The sequence below is a fragment of the Manis javanica genome, chromosome 1, assembly GCF_040802235.1.
Source record: "Manis javanica isolate MJ-LG chromosome 1, MJ_LKY, whole genome shotgun sequence".
Classification (NCBI taxonomy): domain Eukaryota; kingdom Metazoa; phylum Chordata; class Mammalia; order Pholidota; family Manidae; genus Manis; species Manis javanica.
Genome location: NC_133156.1, coordinates 181,575,596 through 181,591,846, shown reverse-complemented (window position 1 = coordinate 181,591,846; position 16,251 = coordinate 181,575,596). Strand labels below are relative to the sequence as shown.

At 34.8% G+C, this 16,251-nt stretch overlaps 1 protein-coding gene across 5 annotated transcripts in view; it reads right to left on the bottom strand.

Moving 5' to 3' along the window:
* The window catches only part of EXOC6B (exocyst complex component 6B), a 640,335-nt gene that overhangs the window by 512,857 nt on the left and 111,227 nt on the right, over nucleotides 1–16,251 (bottom strand). For 4 of the 5 annotated variants that reach the window (XM_037027188.2, XM_073211565.1, XM_037027190.2 and 1 more), the window contains exons 2-5: nucleotides 11,693–11,858; nucleotides 5,689–5,736; nucleotides 3,968–4,058; nucleotides 3,821–3,866 (exon numbers count right to left, since the gene is read on the bottom strand). In XM_037027188.2, the coding sequence (XP_036883083.1) occupies nucleotides 3,821–3,866; nucleotides 3,968–4,058; nucleotides 5,689–5,736; nucleotides 11,693–11,858 (351 nt within the window). Of the gene's footprint in view, nucleotides 1–3,820; nucleotides 3,867–3,967; nucleotides 4,059–5,688; nucleotides 5,737–11,692; nucleotides 11,859–16,251 lie in introns of those variants that run through there. The other variant, XM_073211568.1, reaches the window with a different exon arrangement.

Below are 16,251 nucleotides of genomic sequence, written 5' to 3'. Positions count from 1 at the left end.
CAAAAATTTTAACGACAAAGGGAAAAAGAGCAACTTCACAATGGAAAAATCTGAAAAACACATCTTAATCAAGTCTTCAAAGTGAGTACAGTGATAGGACAAATCCAATTTATTTGCCACCTCATATGATGCAATGAGAACAGAGCACCTCTTTTGTGATATTTCAGCCAAAGAAACATAACAATCTAATAATGAGAAAATATCCAACAAAGCCAAATAGAGGGGCATTCTACATAATAACTGGCCTGTAAACTTTGAAAGTAACATGGTTATGAAAGTCAAGGAAAAGGCTGAGGATGGTTCCAGATTGAAGAAGACTAAAGAGACATGACCACTAAATACAGCACTTTACTTAAAGTGGATTCTTTTGCTATAAAGAATATGATTGAGAACAATTGGCAAAATCTGAATTGGGTATGATATTTAGTTGCTAACTAATCTACTATGTTAAATTTTATTCTCTATTGCATTGTGGCTGCACAGGAGGGTGTCTTTATTTGCAGAAAATCACACTTCAGTATATGGGGATGATGGGGCATCATATTCACAACCTTCTTTCTACTAGGTCAAGAAAGAGACAGTTATGTATACTGAACTTGAGAATATCTAAAAATTTTTAAAGACCACAAAATAAATCTGACTATTATAACATCTGAACCACTATACAACAAAAAATACTAACTGTACAAAGTTAACAGATAAGCCATGCATTGGAAGAAAATATTTGCAGGACATAGCAGGAAAAGGTATTCAAAGTATATAATGAATTCTTATAAATGAAAGACCAACAGACAACCTAAGAGAAAAATGGTCAAAATACATGAAAGAAAACCCAAATATCCAAAACCCAATCTCACCAGTAATCAAAGAAATGAAATATCAATACAATTATCTATTATTTCACAATCATCATACTGGCAAAAACGAAAAAGCGTGACCATATGGATGTTACCAAAGAGTGGAGTAACAGGACCTAGTATAAAATGCTGTCGGAGTCTAAATCAGCAAATCACTTTGGAGAGTACTATCTAGTAAGATCAAGACATGCATACCCTTTCTTTGATCCTCCTAATCTCCTTCTAGGTATAAGCCCTAGACCTGCAGAATGACATCACCTGGAAGCTTGGTAGAAAATCCAGAATCTCAGGAATTAATCCAGACCCATTGAATCAGAATCTACATTTAAACAAATTTCTATCTGACTTGTATATATATATATAACAACATTTGAAGAGCACTGTTCTCAAGAAACCTTGAATGTGCGCCCAAAAGACATGAGCAAGCATATTTACTGCACTATTGTCTGCATAGCAAACAACTAGAAATATACCAAATGTCCTTCATAAAATCAGTTTGGATACTTACCCTGTAGTGACAACAAACCCAAAAGTCACCAAGGCTTAAAACAAAGATTTATAACTTAACTCACGCTATACATCTGTAACAGTTGGCAGTGAAGTTCTGCTCAATGCAGTTACAGGGATTCAATCAAAATCTTGGAAGTCACCATTTGTCATGACTAAGGGAACACAGAGCTCCAAAGGGACGTGACTGGAAATTAACTATTAAGTCCAAATGTAACATATCATTTCTCACACTTATCAGCCAGAATCAGTCACACAGACCAAAGGAGCCAGGAAATACAATCCTACTATATGCCAAAAGAAGGTTCAGCTACAAATATTGGTGAATTGAACTTATACAAACCCCTGGAATTGAGAGGGGGAAACGTGGATTATTCATACAAGGACTATTATAGAGCAATTAAAATTAGTGAATTATATCTATTTACATAAGGAAAATAAACTTTCCACTAGTATCTAAGCCTCATAAGAGCAGATAATTTTTTCTGGTTTGTTCACAGTTGTATCCCAAGAACCAACAAATGCCTAGCATATAGTAGGTACTCTGTTCATTTTTGTAGAATGTGAATTGAAAGAATCTCAAAAAATAAGGGCATTCATGTAATGTTTTTGAAAACACAAAATAATATAATACAAACATGGACTAAACGGACACTCACCAAATTTAGGATACTAATTTCCTCAGAGGGGTAGGGGAAAGGAATATAACTGAGGAAGGGGACATCAAGTTTTATCTGTAATCTTTAAAAATGTTTATCTTTACCTCTTTCTTTCCATATATATGTTTTTAAATATGCTATACATATTTACATTTGCAGATGACCCTTTAACAACATGGGTTTGAACTATACAGGTCTATTTACACACAGGATTTTTTCAAAAAACATCAGAAAGTTTTCTGGAGATCTGCAACAATTTGAAAAAAAATTTTTATTTTCTCTACCTTACTTTATTGTAGCAATACAGTATATAATACATTTAAGATGCCAATTATGCATTAATCAACTGTTTGTGATATTGGTAAGGCTTCTGTTCAACCATAGACTACCAGTTGTTGAGTTTTTGTAGAATCAAAAGTTACACCCAGATTTTCAACTGTAAGGGGAGTTGGCACCCCTGATACCTGCATTGTTCAAGGGTCAACTGTACATATGAATTAAAACTGGAAAATTATTAATACCTCTTAATTCAGAGTAGTTGGTACATGAGTGTTCTTTTAGTCACTGGAATTTTCTGTAATTTTAGAACTTTACAAAAAAGTTATCAGGAAAATAACACTACTTTCATATCTCACTGAACAGAACTTCTCATATTATTTGTTCTCTTATGTGAATGTGTCCTCTCGGGGAGAACGGAGTCTGGGAAACAATCCTAAGATATTTAAAATTTTTTGATGCCTCATGCTTTAGCTTTAAAACTCTTGAGAATTTACAGTTTTTATCAACAATATTTCTAACCTTATTTTAATAATACATTTTAATTCCATACTTTTTCCCTCAAAACCTAGGTAAAATTAACATTCCAGGATGATGTGTCCTATTCCTATAGCTTCACATACCCCCACCATACTGCAGGATATCACAGGCAGGGAGGGTACGAGTGCTTACTCTAGTTTGGGAAGAACAGTCAAACAGTCATTTTGGAATTTCCTCTGGAATAAAACCAGAAGAAAACAACACTTAATCCCCTGAACTTCACCTTGATGTTGTCCCTTGGGACAGTTAATTTTATGTGTCAATTTGGCTAGGCCATGGTATCCAGATATTTGGTCAAATATTATTCTAGATATTTCTGTGAAGGCATTTTTAAGATGAGATGAGTAACATTTAAATTAGTAGACTCTAAGTAAAGATTACTCTCTATAATGTAGGCTTCACTCAATCAGTTGAAGACCTTAACAGAAAAAAGTTTTGACCTCCCCCAAGAAAGATGGAATTCTGACAGCAGACTGCCTTTGGACTCAGGCTCCGATATTTAGTAGTCTCCACTGACACCCCAGCCTCCTGGCATACTTCGCAGATTTTGGACTTGTCAGCCCTCTCTAATCATGTGAACCAACTCCTTCAAATAAATTAATTCTCTCTCTGCAACCACAGAGTATTGGTTGATTCAAAGAACGCTGGATAATTCACTCGTGCACCTGTTTTTTCTCCTACACTACTAAAGCAAAGCATGTTTCTCAAATCAGCTGTCACTAAAAGAGTTACAGCTAAATGACTAGGTGTTCTACAAATCAAAGTGTTTTTTAAACATAATACATGATAAAAACACACCAGTATACCATTTGCTTATGTAAATAAGTACCAGAATGAATCAACAGATATACAAAAGGCTACAGAAGATGTTATATGGACTTAATTATTTTTTGAAAGGTTATGCTAAATATAGACCATAAAAATGTCCTAAATAACAGAAACTTAAGACAATAAAAGTACTCAGTAAAAAAAAAACCTTACCTTTTAGTTTTCATCTGGTCCCTCAGTTTACTATACATCTCTAGGACTTGAAAAAGGAAAAAAGAACACACAAGTATTCAGAAAAAGTGAAATACTATAAACCAAAGGAATTGCATCAAGAATCCTACTCCATTTCCAGTTCCTCACCTGGAAGACACAGCATTAATTTATCAACAGTGGCTGAAATATTTCTCTGTTGTAGTCGACACTGCTTCAGCTCTTCCATTGCTATTACCAGCTTGGCAAAAGGGGAAAAAACTGAATTATGCCAATAGTGATAAATAAAAGGCTTTCAGTCACATTTTTCTACCTTGTGCTCAATTCATCAGAAAATTCCAGTTTCATAGAAAGACCTGCCAGATAGATAGACTAAGGAACTGCCTTTCTCAACCAGTAAAACATTCCTGCATGGTTTCCCCCCTTCTCCCCAAGAAACATCCTATACTAGAAAAAGTCTAGGTAAAATGAAACCTTAAAATTCAGGGGCTATCCAGAAGAAAAGAAAAAATGTGTAGATTTTCTCCAAACCCTATTCAAACTCTGTGTGATCTATCAAGACCCTGTATTTCTTTCATCTGCTAGACTCTGAGAGGAAAACAGTCCTTCGTATACAGCTTCAGATGAGTCTTGAAAATAACCTCCACCTAAATCTCTATGTCAACATATAAATTACATTCTTAGAAGTTGTGGCTTTTCCAAGAGCACCAGTTTAATGAAGAGTAACTCACTTTTCTTCCTGTAACCGTTTTAAAGCTTCATGTGAAATCATATCACAATATAACTATAAGAAACTGTGCTCTCTACATAAAATTTAAAATGAGTCAAACTTTCAAAAAGTAATAATCTGCAGAGCCTCTTGCAGGATTTATCCCATACCCACACCTAAAAACAGTATCTGCTTAGATAACATGCAAAAAAGAAAAGAGAATGGCCCCAACTAAGTCAGTGATAAAACAATCAAAAGCTAAACCTTTTTAAAGATTATTAAAATGAATCATTTAATACATCATAAGGTGATAAGGAAGGTACATCATACAGATAACAGAAATGAACTACCAGTGACAAAACCTGAGTTTTAGTCCCAGTCTTGCCAATTAGTATATAAACTTTAGCAAATAATTTTAGTGTTTTAGCAATACAATAGTGATAATACCTGCCCTGACTCTGCCAGAGTTCCACCATGAGGACCAAGTGAGAAATGGATGCAAAATGATTTAGTAAACTGTGATGATTTAAATAGTGAGCATATCAATTAACAGAATCCGTGATTCATTTTTTTAAACAAATATTTATAGAGCACCCACTTTGTGCCAGTCACTGTTTAAGCATGTAGAGGAGATACAGCAATGAATAAAGCAAACAAAAATTCCTGGCCTTATGGAGCTTAGTTACTAAAGTAAGGAGACAGACAAAATACAAATATATAAGTAAAACTCGTAATATCAGAGTATTATAGGTGCAATGGAGAAAAGTAAAGCAACAAAGGTAAAAATAATATGAGGGGTGAGAGTGAGACTATAATTTCAAATAAGATGGTTAGAAAGGCCTCCCTAAGGAGGTAACATTTGAGTAAAGGTCTGAAGTAGGTGAATATTAAGGAAAGAGTATTCCAGGCAGAGGGAACAGCATGGCTGTATTATGACCACTCGAGTGTTTAAAAACACACTAAGGAAGGCTATATCTTCTCTCAAAGCTTTTGTATGGCTATATTCATTTAACTCAGACAAACGTTAGGAGAAGCAACAATAATTCCCATGTTCTCCAACATGCCGCTTATGGTCTTACAGGCCACTAAATCAAGAAGTCAGTCATCAAAAGAGAATGACAGGAAACAGAAAAGATTTTTTCAAAAGGTAAACTGGTCTTACTTCCTTTCCCTCATGTTGTAGTTTTCTATTAGTATCCGTCACTTGATTCTGTGGAGAGAAGACAATTTAAACTCATAAAAAACAAACATTTAGACAATACTTGGATAATCAAAATTTTAAATGAAAAGACAGTGTATTTTGGTTTAGTGGCATTCTCTTCAGTTTAAATTATATCAACTTTTCAATGTTTACATGACCTTTTGAACAATGAAAAGAAAAATTTATGAAAGATATATTCAGCTTGGAATATCCCAAACTAAGGTACTATAGCAACTAAAGAATGCACTTTAATTTTGGACAGAGAAGAAAAAAAAGCAAAGAAAAAACAAAGCTCAGAGAACATGACCATCTCTACTATATATAGAAACAACAAATTTTATCATAGACATTCTTCACTTCACCAATGTATTCCAGGAAAACTTGTATATAAATTGAACTTCTTAACTTAGGTCAAATTTTTCCTTTTTATGATCCCAATTTTAGAAAACACTGTATCTTAATTCTTTTTGGATCACTAATTCTTAATAGTTCCTAATACTTCCATGTTCCCCTTTATCTAAATTAATTTCTCCATCTGACAGTCAAAGCTGTATGAACAAACCCTAAAATTATCTAGAGTTCATAATTTAAAAGAACGGGCACCACTTTTTTTGGTATCTACTTTTGGAGACTTGATTTTTTAAGTGAACTTTTTTTACAGAGGTATAGTTAATACACAATATTATATTGGTTTCAAGTATACAGCACAGTGATTCAACAGTTACACACATTATTATATCCTCACCATAACTAGTGCAGTTATTATCTGTCAACATAGAAAGATGTTAAGAACCACTGACCATATTTTGGAGGCTTAATTGATATAAAAAATATTAGTATATAGAATAGTAATTTCCTCGCCATCTCAGACATTAGCAAAACATGAGCAACATTAACTTCTAAAGCTTTCTTTAACAGAGGTTTTCTACCCTTCCACCATAACTGCCACTCCTGCCACTTCTTACACTTTTAATGAATTTCCTTTACCCAGCACTTCCTATTAGGTCCCTTAGAACAACAAGAAATGCCAGTTAACAGGTACTCTACACATGCACACAAAGGTGTATAAATGCACAAATACACACACACATATGGAAAACACAACTAAACAGTTTAGTTTATTCAGGACTTCCTGAAGTCTTTAATATTGTACATGAACTGTGAATGCCCAAGAAGCATATATAGCACAGAGAGTGCTTTCCAAATCTATTTAACACAACACCCTTCGGTTGAGGATCATTTCAAGAATCTAGTTTCTTAGGAACACACCTTTGAAAATTTTGCCCTAAACTATACACTCTATCTGGACTAATTTCAAAGCAGATTACCACATGCACCCCCTTTCAAAGATAACATGAAATCTGGCCTCTTTCAAAAAGACTTTTGTTAAATATCAGACAGAGAAGCAAGAAACCTGTAAATTCCTCTTTACATTTATTTAATAGCCCCACATGTGAAACACTTGGTTTTATGGGACTGTGAGCTCAGTACGAATTAAGAGTGTAATGGAGCTGTCCAAAATGCTGATCTAAGACAACATTAATAGAAGCATTGCCTAAAACAGGCATCAGCTAACTGTTATTGTAAAAAGCCAGGTAGATAGTCTTTGCTGCAAGCATTCAATGCTGCCATTGTAGCAAAAATGCAGCCATAAGGGAGGGATAAGGGGGAAAAAAAGGGGGGGCATTACTATTAGCAGACATAATGTATGGGGGAGGCACACAGAGAAGACAAGTAGTGATTCTATAGTCATACTATGCTGATGGACAGTGACTAGTGGGGTGTGGAGGGGAGGACTTGGTGATGGGGGGAGTCTAGTAAACATAATGTTCCTCATGTAATTGTAGATCAATGATACCAAAATAGAAAAAAAAATTTTTAATTAAAAAAAATGCAGCCATAAACATAACATAAATGAATGGACATCGCTGAGTCCAGTAAAACTTTATAAAAACAGGAGACAAACTGGATTTGTAATGTGAGAGACACAGTTTGCTGATTCTTGGTCTAAAATAAGTGAGATGGTAAAGTCGTAAGACCACACTATATGAGAATTACACTCAGATGCCATGTTTTAAGAAGACCATTTGCAAAGTGAAGCATGATTAGATAGGAATACATTGGAAAGGGACTCAAGGCTACACCACACAAAAAACAGATACAGGAATTTTAGCCTGAAGAGGCATATACTCATTTGGAGACACCATATACTATACCTGGATACTATACTATACACCATACCTGAAAGAGAGCTATCCTTCAAATAACTGAAGCGCTATCAGAAGAAAAGGTACTGCCATAAAAACAGTACTTATTACTCAAACCAATAAATGTATGTTACTAGAAAACAGGATTAATATCAGTTCAATATAAGGAAATACTTTCAAGCAATATGAATAAAAATGGGATGGGTTGCCTTGAGCAGTAGGGCCTCTCACAATAGTGGAATCCCCTTCACAATAGTTATTCAAGAATAATTTTTTTTTCCTAAACTGGAGATCTCATAAAATTAAACCTTTCATAAATATTACTAAATTCAGCAGCACTGTCTCTACCAGAATACTTTATAAAATTATCTATGTTATAAAGACCCCATTTCTGCAACTTTTTTTTATCTCAAACTCATTTTAAGAAATACATCTTACACTGCAACCCAGTACACATGTACAGGGAATACACACACACACACACACACACACACACACACACACACACACCTAAAACAAAATTTTCAAGAAACAATGTTAATCCTTACTATATGTAATACACTTTATTATATTCTTTGCTATTCTTCGCTATTCTATTCTATTCTATTCTATTCTATTCTATTCTATTTCAGTTCAATTTCTGTTACAAATACTAATTATGGTCCACTAAATTAAATTCATGCAAATTGCAGTTCTAAAACATATCTAGAGGAACCTAACCAATGCTTACGTTAAGAAATAAAATTACTCTTCTCTTTCACAGTACTTTTTTAATGTAACATATTAACAATACATTACAATACTTTTTAAATATAACAATGAAAAGAAAGTATACTGCCTGTTTACCATGTTACTTCTCTTGATTCTGAGAACATAAATATAGATACACACACACACACACCAGTGAATAAAGAAAAAGAAATAGTGGGCGTCCTGGAGAGTGAGGTTTCTTCCCATTGTTATGTTAAAATAGTGCTGACAGTAGTTAATACTTTACCTTTCCATTTTCTAAATCCTTTCCTAGAATTGAAGAAACTCTAAATTTCACAGGTTCCTAACCCATGTTGAATGGAGTCCCCGAGAGCAAAGCCTCCCAGATGTGCTGCTAGGCTTTAATCCAGTCAGCTCTGGAGTGAGTGGAGCCTGAAGCAGCCAAAACCCTGAACGGGTATTCTCCAGTTCATATTTTTCCTCAAGGTGAAGGAATTTGCAGCTTGAAACAATTTGAAACAAGGAAGAGGCAGAGATGGGTGCCAGCAAGTGGTATCAATAATTGGTGAGCATTATGGGAAATACTCAGTACAACATGCCAAGGAGCTAGTTACTCTCCAACCTAACTACTTCAGTAACCAAAGACAGAGCACCCTGCTGCCCATCATGGACAGGGACCTGGGTAGCAAAGGGAGGAGTATGGAACACAGGTGTCCAAGGAACACAGAGAAGAACAGCCCAAGGTGAGAATGGGAAGCTGGGATGGCTGCATGAGGACACATAGCTCCTGGCAGGAGCCCCATATCTTTGTTCTCACACATTTCAGATACTTTTGTCCATCTGAGGCTGTTCAGTCCCCAAAGAGTCAGCATAACTTTTTATTTTTAATAGGATAAAATTGCTCATACTTTTTAATCTGCTTTATGCATTAGGCAAACATTTCTAATACTTTCCCATGTTAGATATCCTTCTACAATATACTGTAGTTTATCATTTTTAAATGGATGTACCATGATCTATTTTACTAATCCTTTGCCAAATGACTTGTAGGGACATTTTTAAGTTCTACTGCTTAAAAAAAAAATTATATGAACATCCTTGTACATGCACCTATAGTCTGAGAATACGTCTTAAGAATATGTGAAGTTTTAAATATCAATAAAAGTGCTCTCCTCAGACCCTCTAACAATCTATACTCCAGGCATTCCCTGGTTGTGTGGCATCACCTCCAATTTAAAAAATTTTTTTGTCATTTTATTAGATGGCATTTTATTGTTTAAATCTGCATTCCTTTAAATTTTCTAAATTGTAGAATTCCCTTATATTTCTTCTTATGTAAACCATATTACTGTGTATTTCTCAGTTTTCTATTAAAATGTTCAAATTTTTCCTTTTAATTTGTAAAGACTTTTTCTATGTTAAGGAGGTCAGGAATTTGTCATATGTATTTGTAAGTGTTTTTAATGTATTACCTTTTAATTTGTATGTAGAAGAGGTTGTTTCATTCTACTGTTTTATCTATCAATTTTTTTCTTTCTGGCTTAGGGAGTACTAGCCAAGATAGCATAAACATTCATCTATATTTTCTACTAGTTCCTATGTGGTTTCATTTTTTACATTTAATTATTTAGTCCATCTGAAATTAACTTTGGTATATATAAGAGAAAAGGATCAAAATTTCCTTTAAAATGGTTAAGCATTAAAGAACATTAACAACAAATCAGTAGAGTTGTTTCTTTTAGAGGAGAGAGTGAAGGAAGAGACTCAGAAGAGTACCAAAGAGATTTAACTATGTTGGCAATATTAGATTGCTTAGGAAGACTGTATAGTTGTTGTATATGTTCATAAACTCTTATTTGAAACCTTGGCACTGTTTAAGACTTCAGAATTTTGTAAAGATAATATGGTACATAGTGTGTATTATATAACACCCCTCATAGTGGTAGGACAGTAGCCCATAATCAAGCACATTAATTTTTCTGCAGCAAAAAACAAAACTTTGTATTAAATTAAATATATTAAGAAGTTTGACAGCTTCATGTCCACTCAGGTCAGGTTTTGCATTCAAATTAGCTTTTAAATCACTGTTAGTTTAAACTATAATTTAATATCTAATAGCCTACTTCTCTCCTCAATAAAATTGTTTCTTTGCTGTTCTTAACCAATGTATTTCTTTTCTGTGAATTTTACACTCACTGCCAAATTCACCCCATGCCTCAGGAAAATCCTTTTGGGATTTTAATTCAAATTGTATTAAGACAAAAAATAAAGAAAAGAAAAGATGAGAGGGAAGGGGAGTGGAGCAGAGAGGGAGAGGAGGGGAGAAGAGGAGAAGAGAAGAGGAAAGAGAAGAGGGAGATGCAATGAAAAAAAAATGAATCAGAAGCATAAAGACTGGAAAGAAGAAGTCAAGTTGTTATTACAGATCGTATGACTGTTTACAATAGAAAAGTCAAAAAAAACTATACACAAACTATTAGAAATAATAGAAGAGTTTAGTGAAGTGGTTAGATTTAAGACCAATAAGCAAAATCTGTTATCAAAGATAAGTAAATATGCTATGCTGGTACCAGACCAATATGACTCCCCTGCTTCCTAGATTCTAATCTGTCATATCAAGAAAGAACCTTCATGCTTTGGTAGAACACAATCCACAACAACTATTGATTCATTTTCCTTTGATTTAGATTGCCATGCTGCAAAGACTTCTACAGCTATGCCCTGCAACGCCATCATCCTACAGTGACAGCTTCTACCTAGCAAGGATACAGATGAATGACATGAAGAGTCAGTTAACTGAGTTTCTGTTTGAAAAAAACTGTTATTGATTCTGTTACTGGTTCTCATCCACATGTAGTTATCCCAAATAAAAAGTATTCTTTTTACCTAAAAGCCATAATCCCAATTATCTATGCTTAAATACAAATTCCTTACTACACAAAAATCTTCACTACAAATACATAACCTGCAATGTATTCCTACTCTTTAATGCTAACCAAATCCCCAGCACCAGACAGAGAAACAAGTCTCTCCTTGAGTCTCCTTACTTTGAGTTTCTGGGCTTCTCCTCTCACTTTCAGCAGTTCAGTTATAGAGTCCACAAAGCCCTGGTAATGAAAGTTGCACATTTTCTCAATTTCTCGGTCATGATTGCGGATACGAGTTTCAAGCTTCTCCATGAAACGTCCATGTTCCTCACCATCATAGACGGACCTTTAAAAAAAATGGCATGAAGATTACACCAGATCTAGTTGTAAGAAACAGAAGCAGAATTACAAACCCAGAAGCAAATTTATTTGGAAATTAGATATTTCAGGTATATAGACCACAGAGTATTCCAACTGTATTACTATTGCCCCAATGTCAAATGAGGATTTCCTTAGGAAAACCCAAAATTTTGCTTCCTTATTCATTCAAAAATATTAGTATTCATCATAAAAATTTTATTATAAAATCAAAGGTCTGAATTACAACTTTGCACCTTTTTCTCTCAAACTAATCCAGAAAAACTCAATTTTGGATAAACCATCCAACTACTCTATGCTCCAAAAAATTAACACGGCTGGAGAAAAGTTACATGGTATGCCAGCTAGACTGACTGTTCAGCTATTTAACTACAAATCTAAATTGGGCACTCAATGAATACCACTAGATAATACCACCAAAACTACCCCCACCACCACCACCCAAAATTCACTCTGTTCTCCAAAATAACTATATGTGAGATTCTTACTTCCTCCTCTGCTCAAATGTCCATCCCTTCATTCTCAGCTTCTGATCCTACCACATACTTCACAGAAAAAACAAATATTGCCTCTTCTCCCATTAAAATCAGTCAACCTACTTACATCTGTAACTTCTACTCTGTCCACTTTCCTGAATCAACGGAAAAAATGTTTCAAGCTCTTTATCTCCCCACCACTCACATACCTCACCACAGCCAAGGGCACAGTCAGTCCTTGTTGGCTCAAGACCTTTAATCCTTTTACTGCTCACCTGAATAATATCTATTTCCCCTACTCTATTAAATCATTTTCATGAGTAGATAACCATGACTTTCAGAAACCTGTCCTTACTTGCACACTTCCCTCCAGCCATCATCTTATTTCTCTGCTCCCCTTTCCAGCAAAACTCCTTTCTACTTCCTCACCTCCCAATAGTTAGCATTCATCTTACTCCACCTAAAAACAGCACTTGCTATGGTTTGATACACCCTCCATCGTGAAACACTCTTTCCTCCAGACTTGAATGATACCACACTGATGTGGTTTTTATCCTTTCACGGACATGCCTTCTCAATCTCCTTTCTGGGCTCCTCCTCCTCTATTCTTTTTATAAATATTCCTAGAACCTCTTCTTTTTTCTACCTATACTCTCTCACCATGCAATGCCACTTAATCCCATGGCTTTTAAAAGAATCTATATAGTGATGATTTCATAATCTACACCTACAATTCAGAGCACATCCCTGAACACTAGATTCTAGCTACTATTTAACAACTCCAAAATGGATGTTTAAAAGCCATCTCCAACTTAACATGGGTTCCTCTATCACCAAACTATCTCCACTCCCAAACCTGTTCTTCACGTTATCTCCCCACCACTCACATACCTCACCACAGCCAAGGGCACGATCCAGTTACCCAAGTCAAAAATCCAAATCCAGGAAATCACTCCTAACCCACTTCTTTCCTTCATACATCCCATCCAATCCATTAATAAGTCTTGACAACTCAACTTCCAAAGCGTCTCTTAAAACTGACCACATCCCACCATTTCCACTAAAACCCTAGTCCAAATCTGTATCATTGCACACTTGAACAATGCAATAGCCTCCTAAAAGGCTCCATTCTGCACTCCCTATCTCCTCCACTCTCCATCCAAATGCAGACACTCTCCATATAGCAGTTAAAATGATCTTTATAAAGTGATAACTCAGACGTTATCCTCCTGCTTAAATCTAATGGCTTCTCTTTGCAAAGGGAAAAGAAATCTTAAATACTTACCATAGCCCTTATGATCCTACATAATCTAGCCTCTGATTATCTCTCTTACCTCATTTCTCACTAGTTCCCACTCCTAGCCTCCCTTGACCCTCTATGCTCCAGCTATATACTGCATACACTTCTTATAAAAGCCTCTTCCTGCCTCAAAAATTTTGTTTTTGTTCTTCTTCTGCTAGTAATGCTCATCCCCTACATCTTCAAACAACTTTCTTCTCCTTATCATGCAAGATTTGCTGTGTCTCTCTCCCCCTAACCCATCTCAATTAGACTGTAAGCCTGGGCAAGAACTTTGTCTACCACATTCACCACTGTACCTCTAGAACAGTGCCAGACAGGTAGTAGGCAGTGAGTAAACATTCATTGACTAAACGAATGACTAACATTATCCCTAAGATCTTTGTGATCTCTGACTTTTGTTCAATAAATGTACATTTGCTCATTACCAAAAAAATTCTGATTTTATAATCATTCCTAGGTATCAGATCAGTACCCTGATCCTGTGGATAAGAAAGCATACTTTCCTCCGATCAGTTCCACTGCCCAAAATTCAGCAGTAAACAAAGACTACATATATACAAGTTTTACTTCCAATAAAAATTTTGAACTCACTTCTAGAAAACCACAACAATCTAAATTCACTCTCCTTCCTCTGAAATAAAGGGAGGAGATCTTCAAATAAATTATGAACAATCACTGCTTTGACAATTAAAATACAGCAGAGAATAACCACTTGCCTGAAGAGCTATTTGAATATACAAGGCAGAATCTACCACTGACATTTCAACTAACCTCACTTTTCCCCTTCCAAAGACAAGGAAAAGAAACATTTCCATGTCAAGACACCAATATTCCTTGCCATTTGAAGAAAAGGGGTAACCACTGAAAATCCATCTATCTAAATGGCATATACAAATATTTTATGTTAGAAAACCTCTTGGTTTGAAATTCAGTTATATCTTGATGCAGTAACACTTCTAAGTAGCAAATCTGCTTCCTTCTATTATGTAAAACTTTTCATTTTTTTCCCTCCACATTAATAACACAAAAGACAACATCAAGGAGAGGAAAAACCCAAAGTTAAGAAATTCATAGCTTATGTTAATAATATCTCCCTAGCTCCCTAAGCTTCCTACAAAACAACTACAAATCGGAGAAAGGAAAGGTGAATTTTACCTGCCTGATTGCTTAGCCTTGGTTTTAGAAATATAATTAACTAGCTATGAGTCCTTAACCAACTCAGTTCATCTCTCTGACCCTCAACTTTCTCATAAAAAATAGGAAGCAATTAATTGTAAATTCTCTGAAGTATCAGCCTAGCTTGAAATTTCTACAATTCACTTCCACTTTCAAGTTCAAGTCATTAATAATGTAAAGATTATATGTTTTCAGAATACTGTAAACAGGTAGTTCAAAACAAGTTAATGAATTTTCTATTCTTATCACTAGCCCCCACCTGTTTCTCCTATCTTAGGATATTTATGATTCTAATATTCTAATTATAAAAAATAATGAACAATATGAAAGACTTACAGTGGATCCCCTCAGTATCTTGAGAGTTAAAAAAGTTGGAATAAAATGTAAAGCCCACACTTCTACTTCAAGATGAGTCAGTTGCCCTATTAGTTTTGCCTACAGAAAAGCTAATCCATTCTTCCTGTTGGAAGAGACCCAACCTGTTCTTCCACCCTACTGCAAGGGGTAAATACTAACTAATTTGTAAGCCAGGGGTATGGGGCTATATTTTAATAAATTTGTATTCCATCGGTTGCATCAGGAAATCCACAATTTCAGATTTTATGGGGATTTTGTGTGTAAAGGGAGAAGCACAAATACGTAATTTTAGGGAAACTGAACCATAGTTACCATCTGGTTATCAAAGAGGTTAAAAATCACTGATTTAAAGGTTTTGTTTGTTTCATATTGCCTACCATAGAAAAAGGCAGTTATAGATCACTAACAAACAGTTCAACTTGTATCACCATTTTATGTGTATCTCAGTCTTACTCAGTGCTAAACAACATACCTATCAGGTGTAAGAACAATAATAAGCAAGTCTTAAATCTGGAAAGGTAACAGACCTGCTGTTTAACCTACTATTGGTAGTCAACGTTGTACCTGAACAGAGTAGGATTTCTCCCGCTCTGAAATAAATGACTTAAACTAGAGAAAGACTGCCATCTAGTGATAGCCCATTCTAACATTCCTTGAACCAAACGAGATGGCCAGTTAAGTAACTGGTTTATAAATCTAAAAACTATATTATAACTTGTTATTAAATGATATTTTATAAATACTCTAATACTTATATAAATTAAATAAACAGATCTTGAGAACAAAATCATGCTTTTGACATAAATGTATCACAAATATGCCACAGTTAAATAAGACTATCTGTGAAATAAACTGTACCACTGCTTAATTATCTGTGATAATCCAAAGAATATTCTAATAAAAGGTAAACAAGAAGAAATGTTTGGAAATTAACAACCTTTCATAGCCTAAATTTTGACACAGTTATAGAAATGCTGCCTTTGCAGTCTAATTTAAAAAAAAACACAAGTCTTTGCAAAAAGTAAAATGTTTATCCTAGCATCTATAGC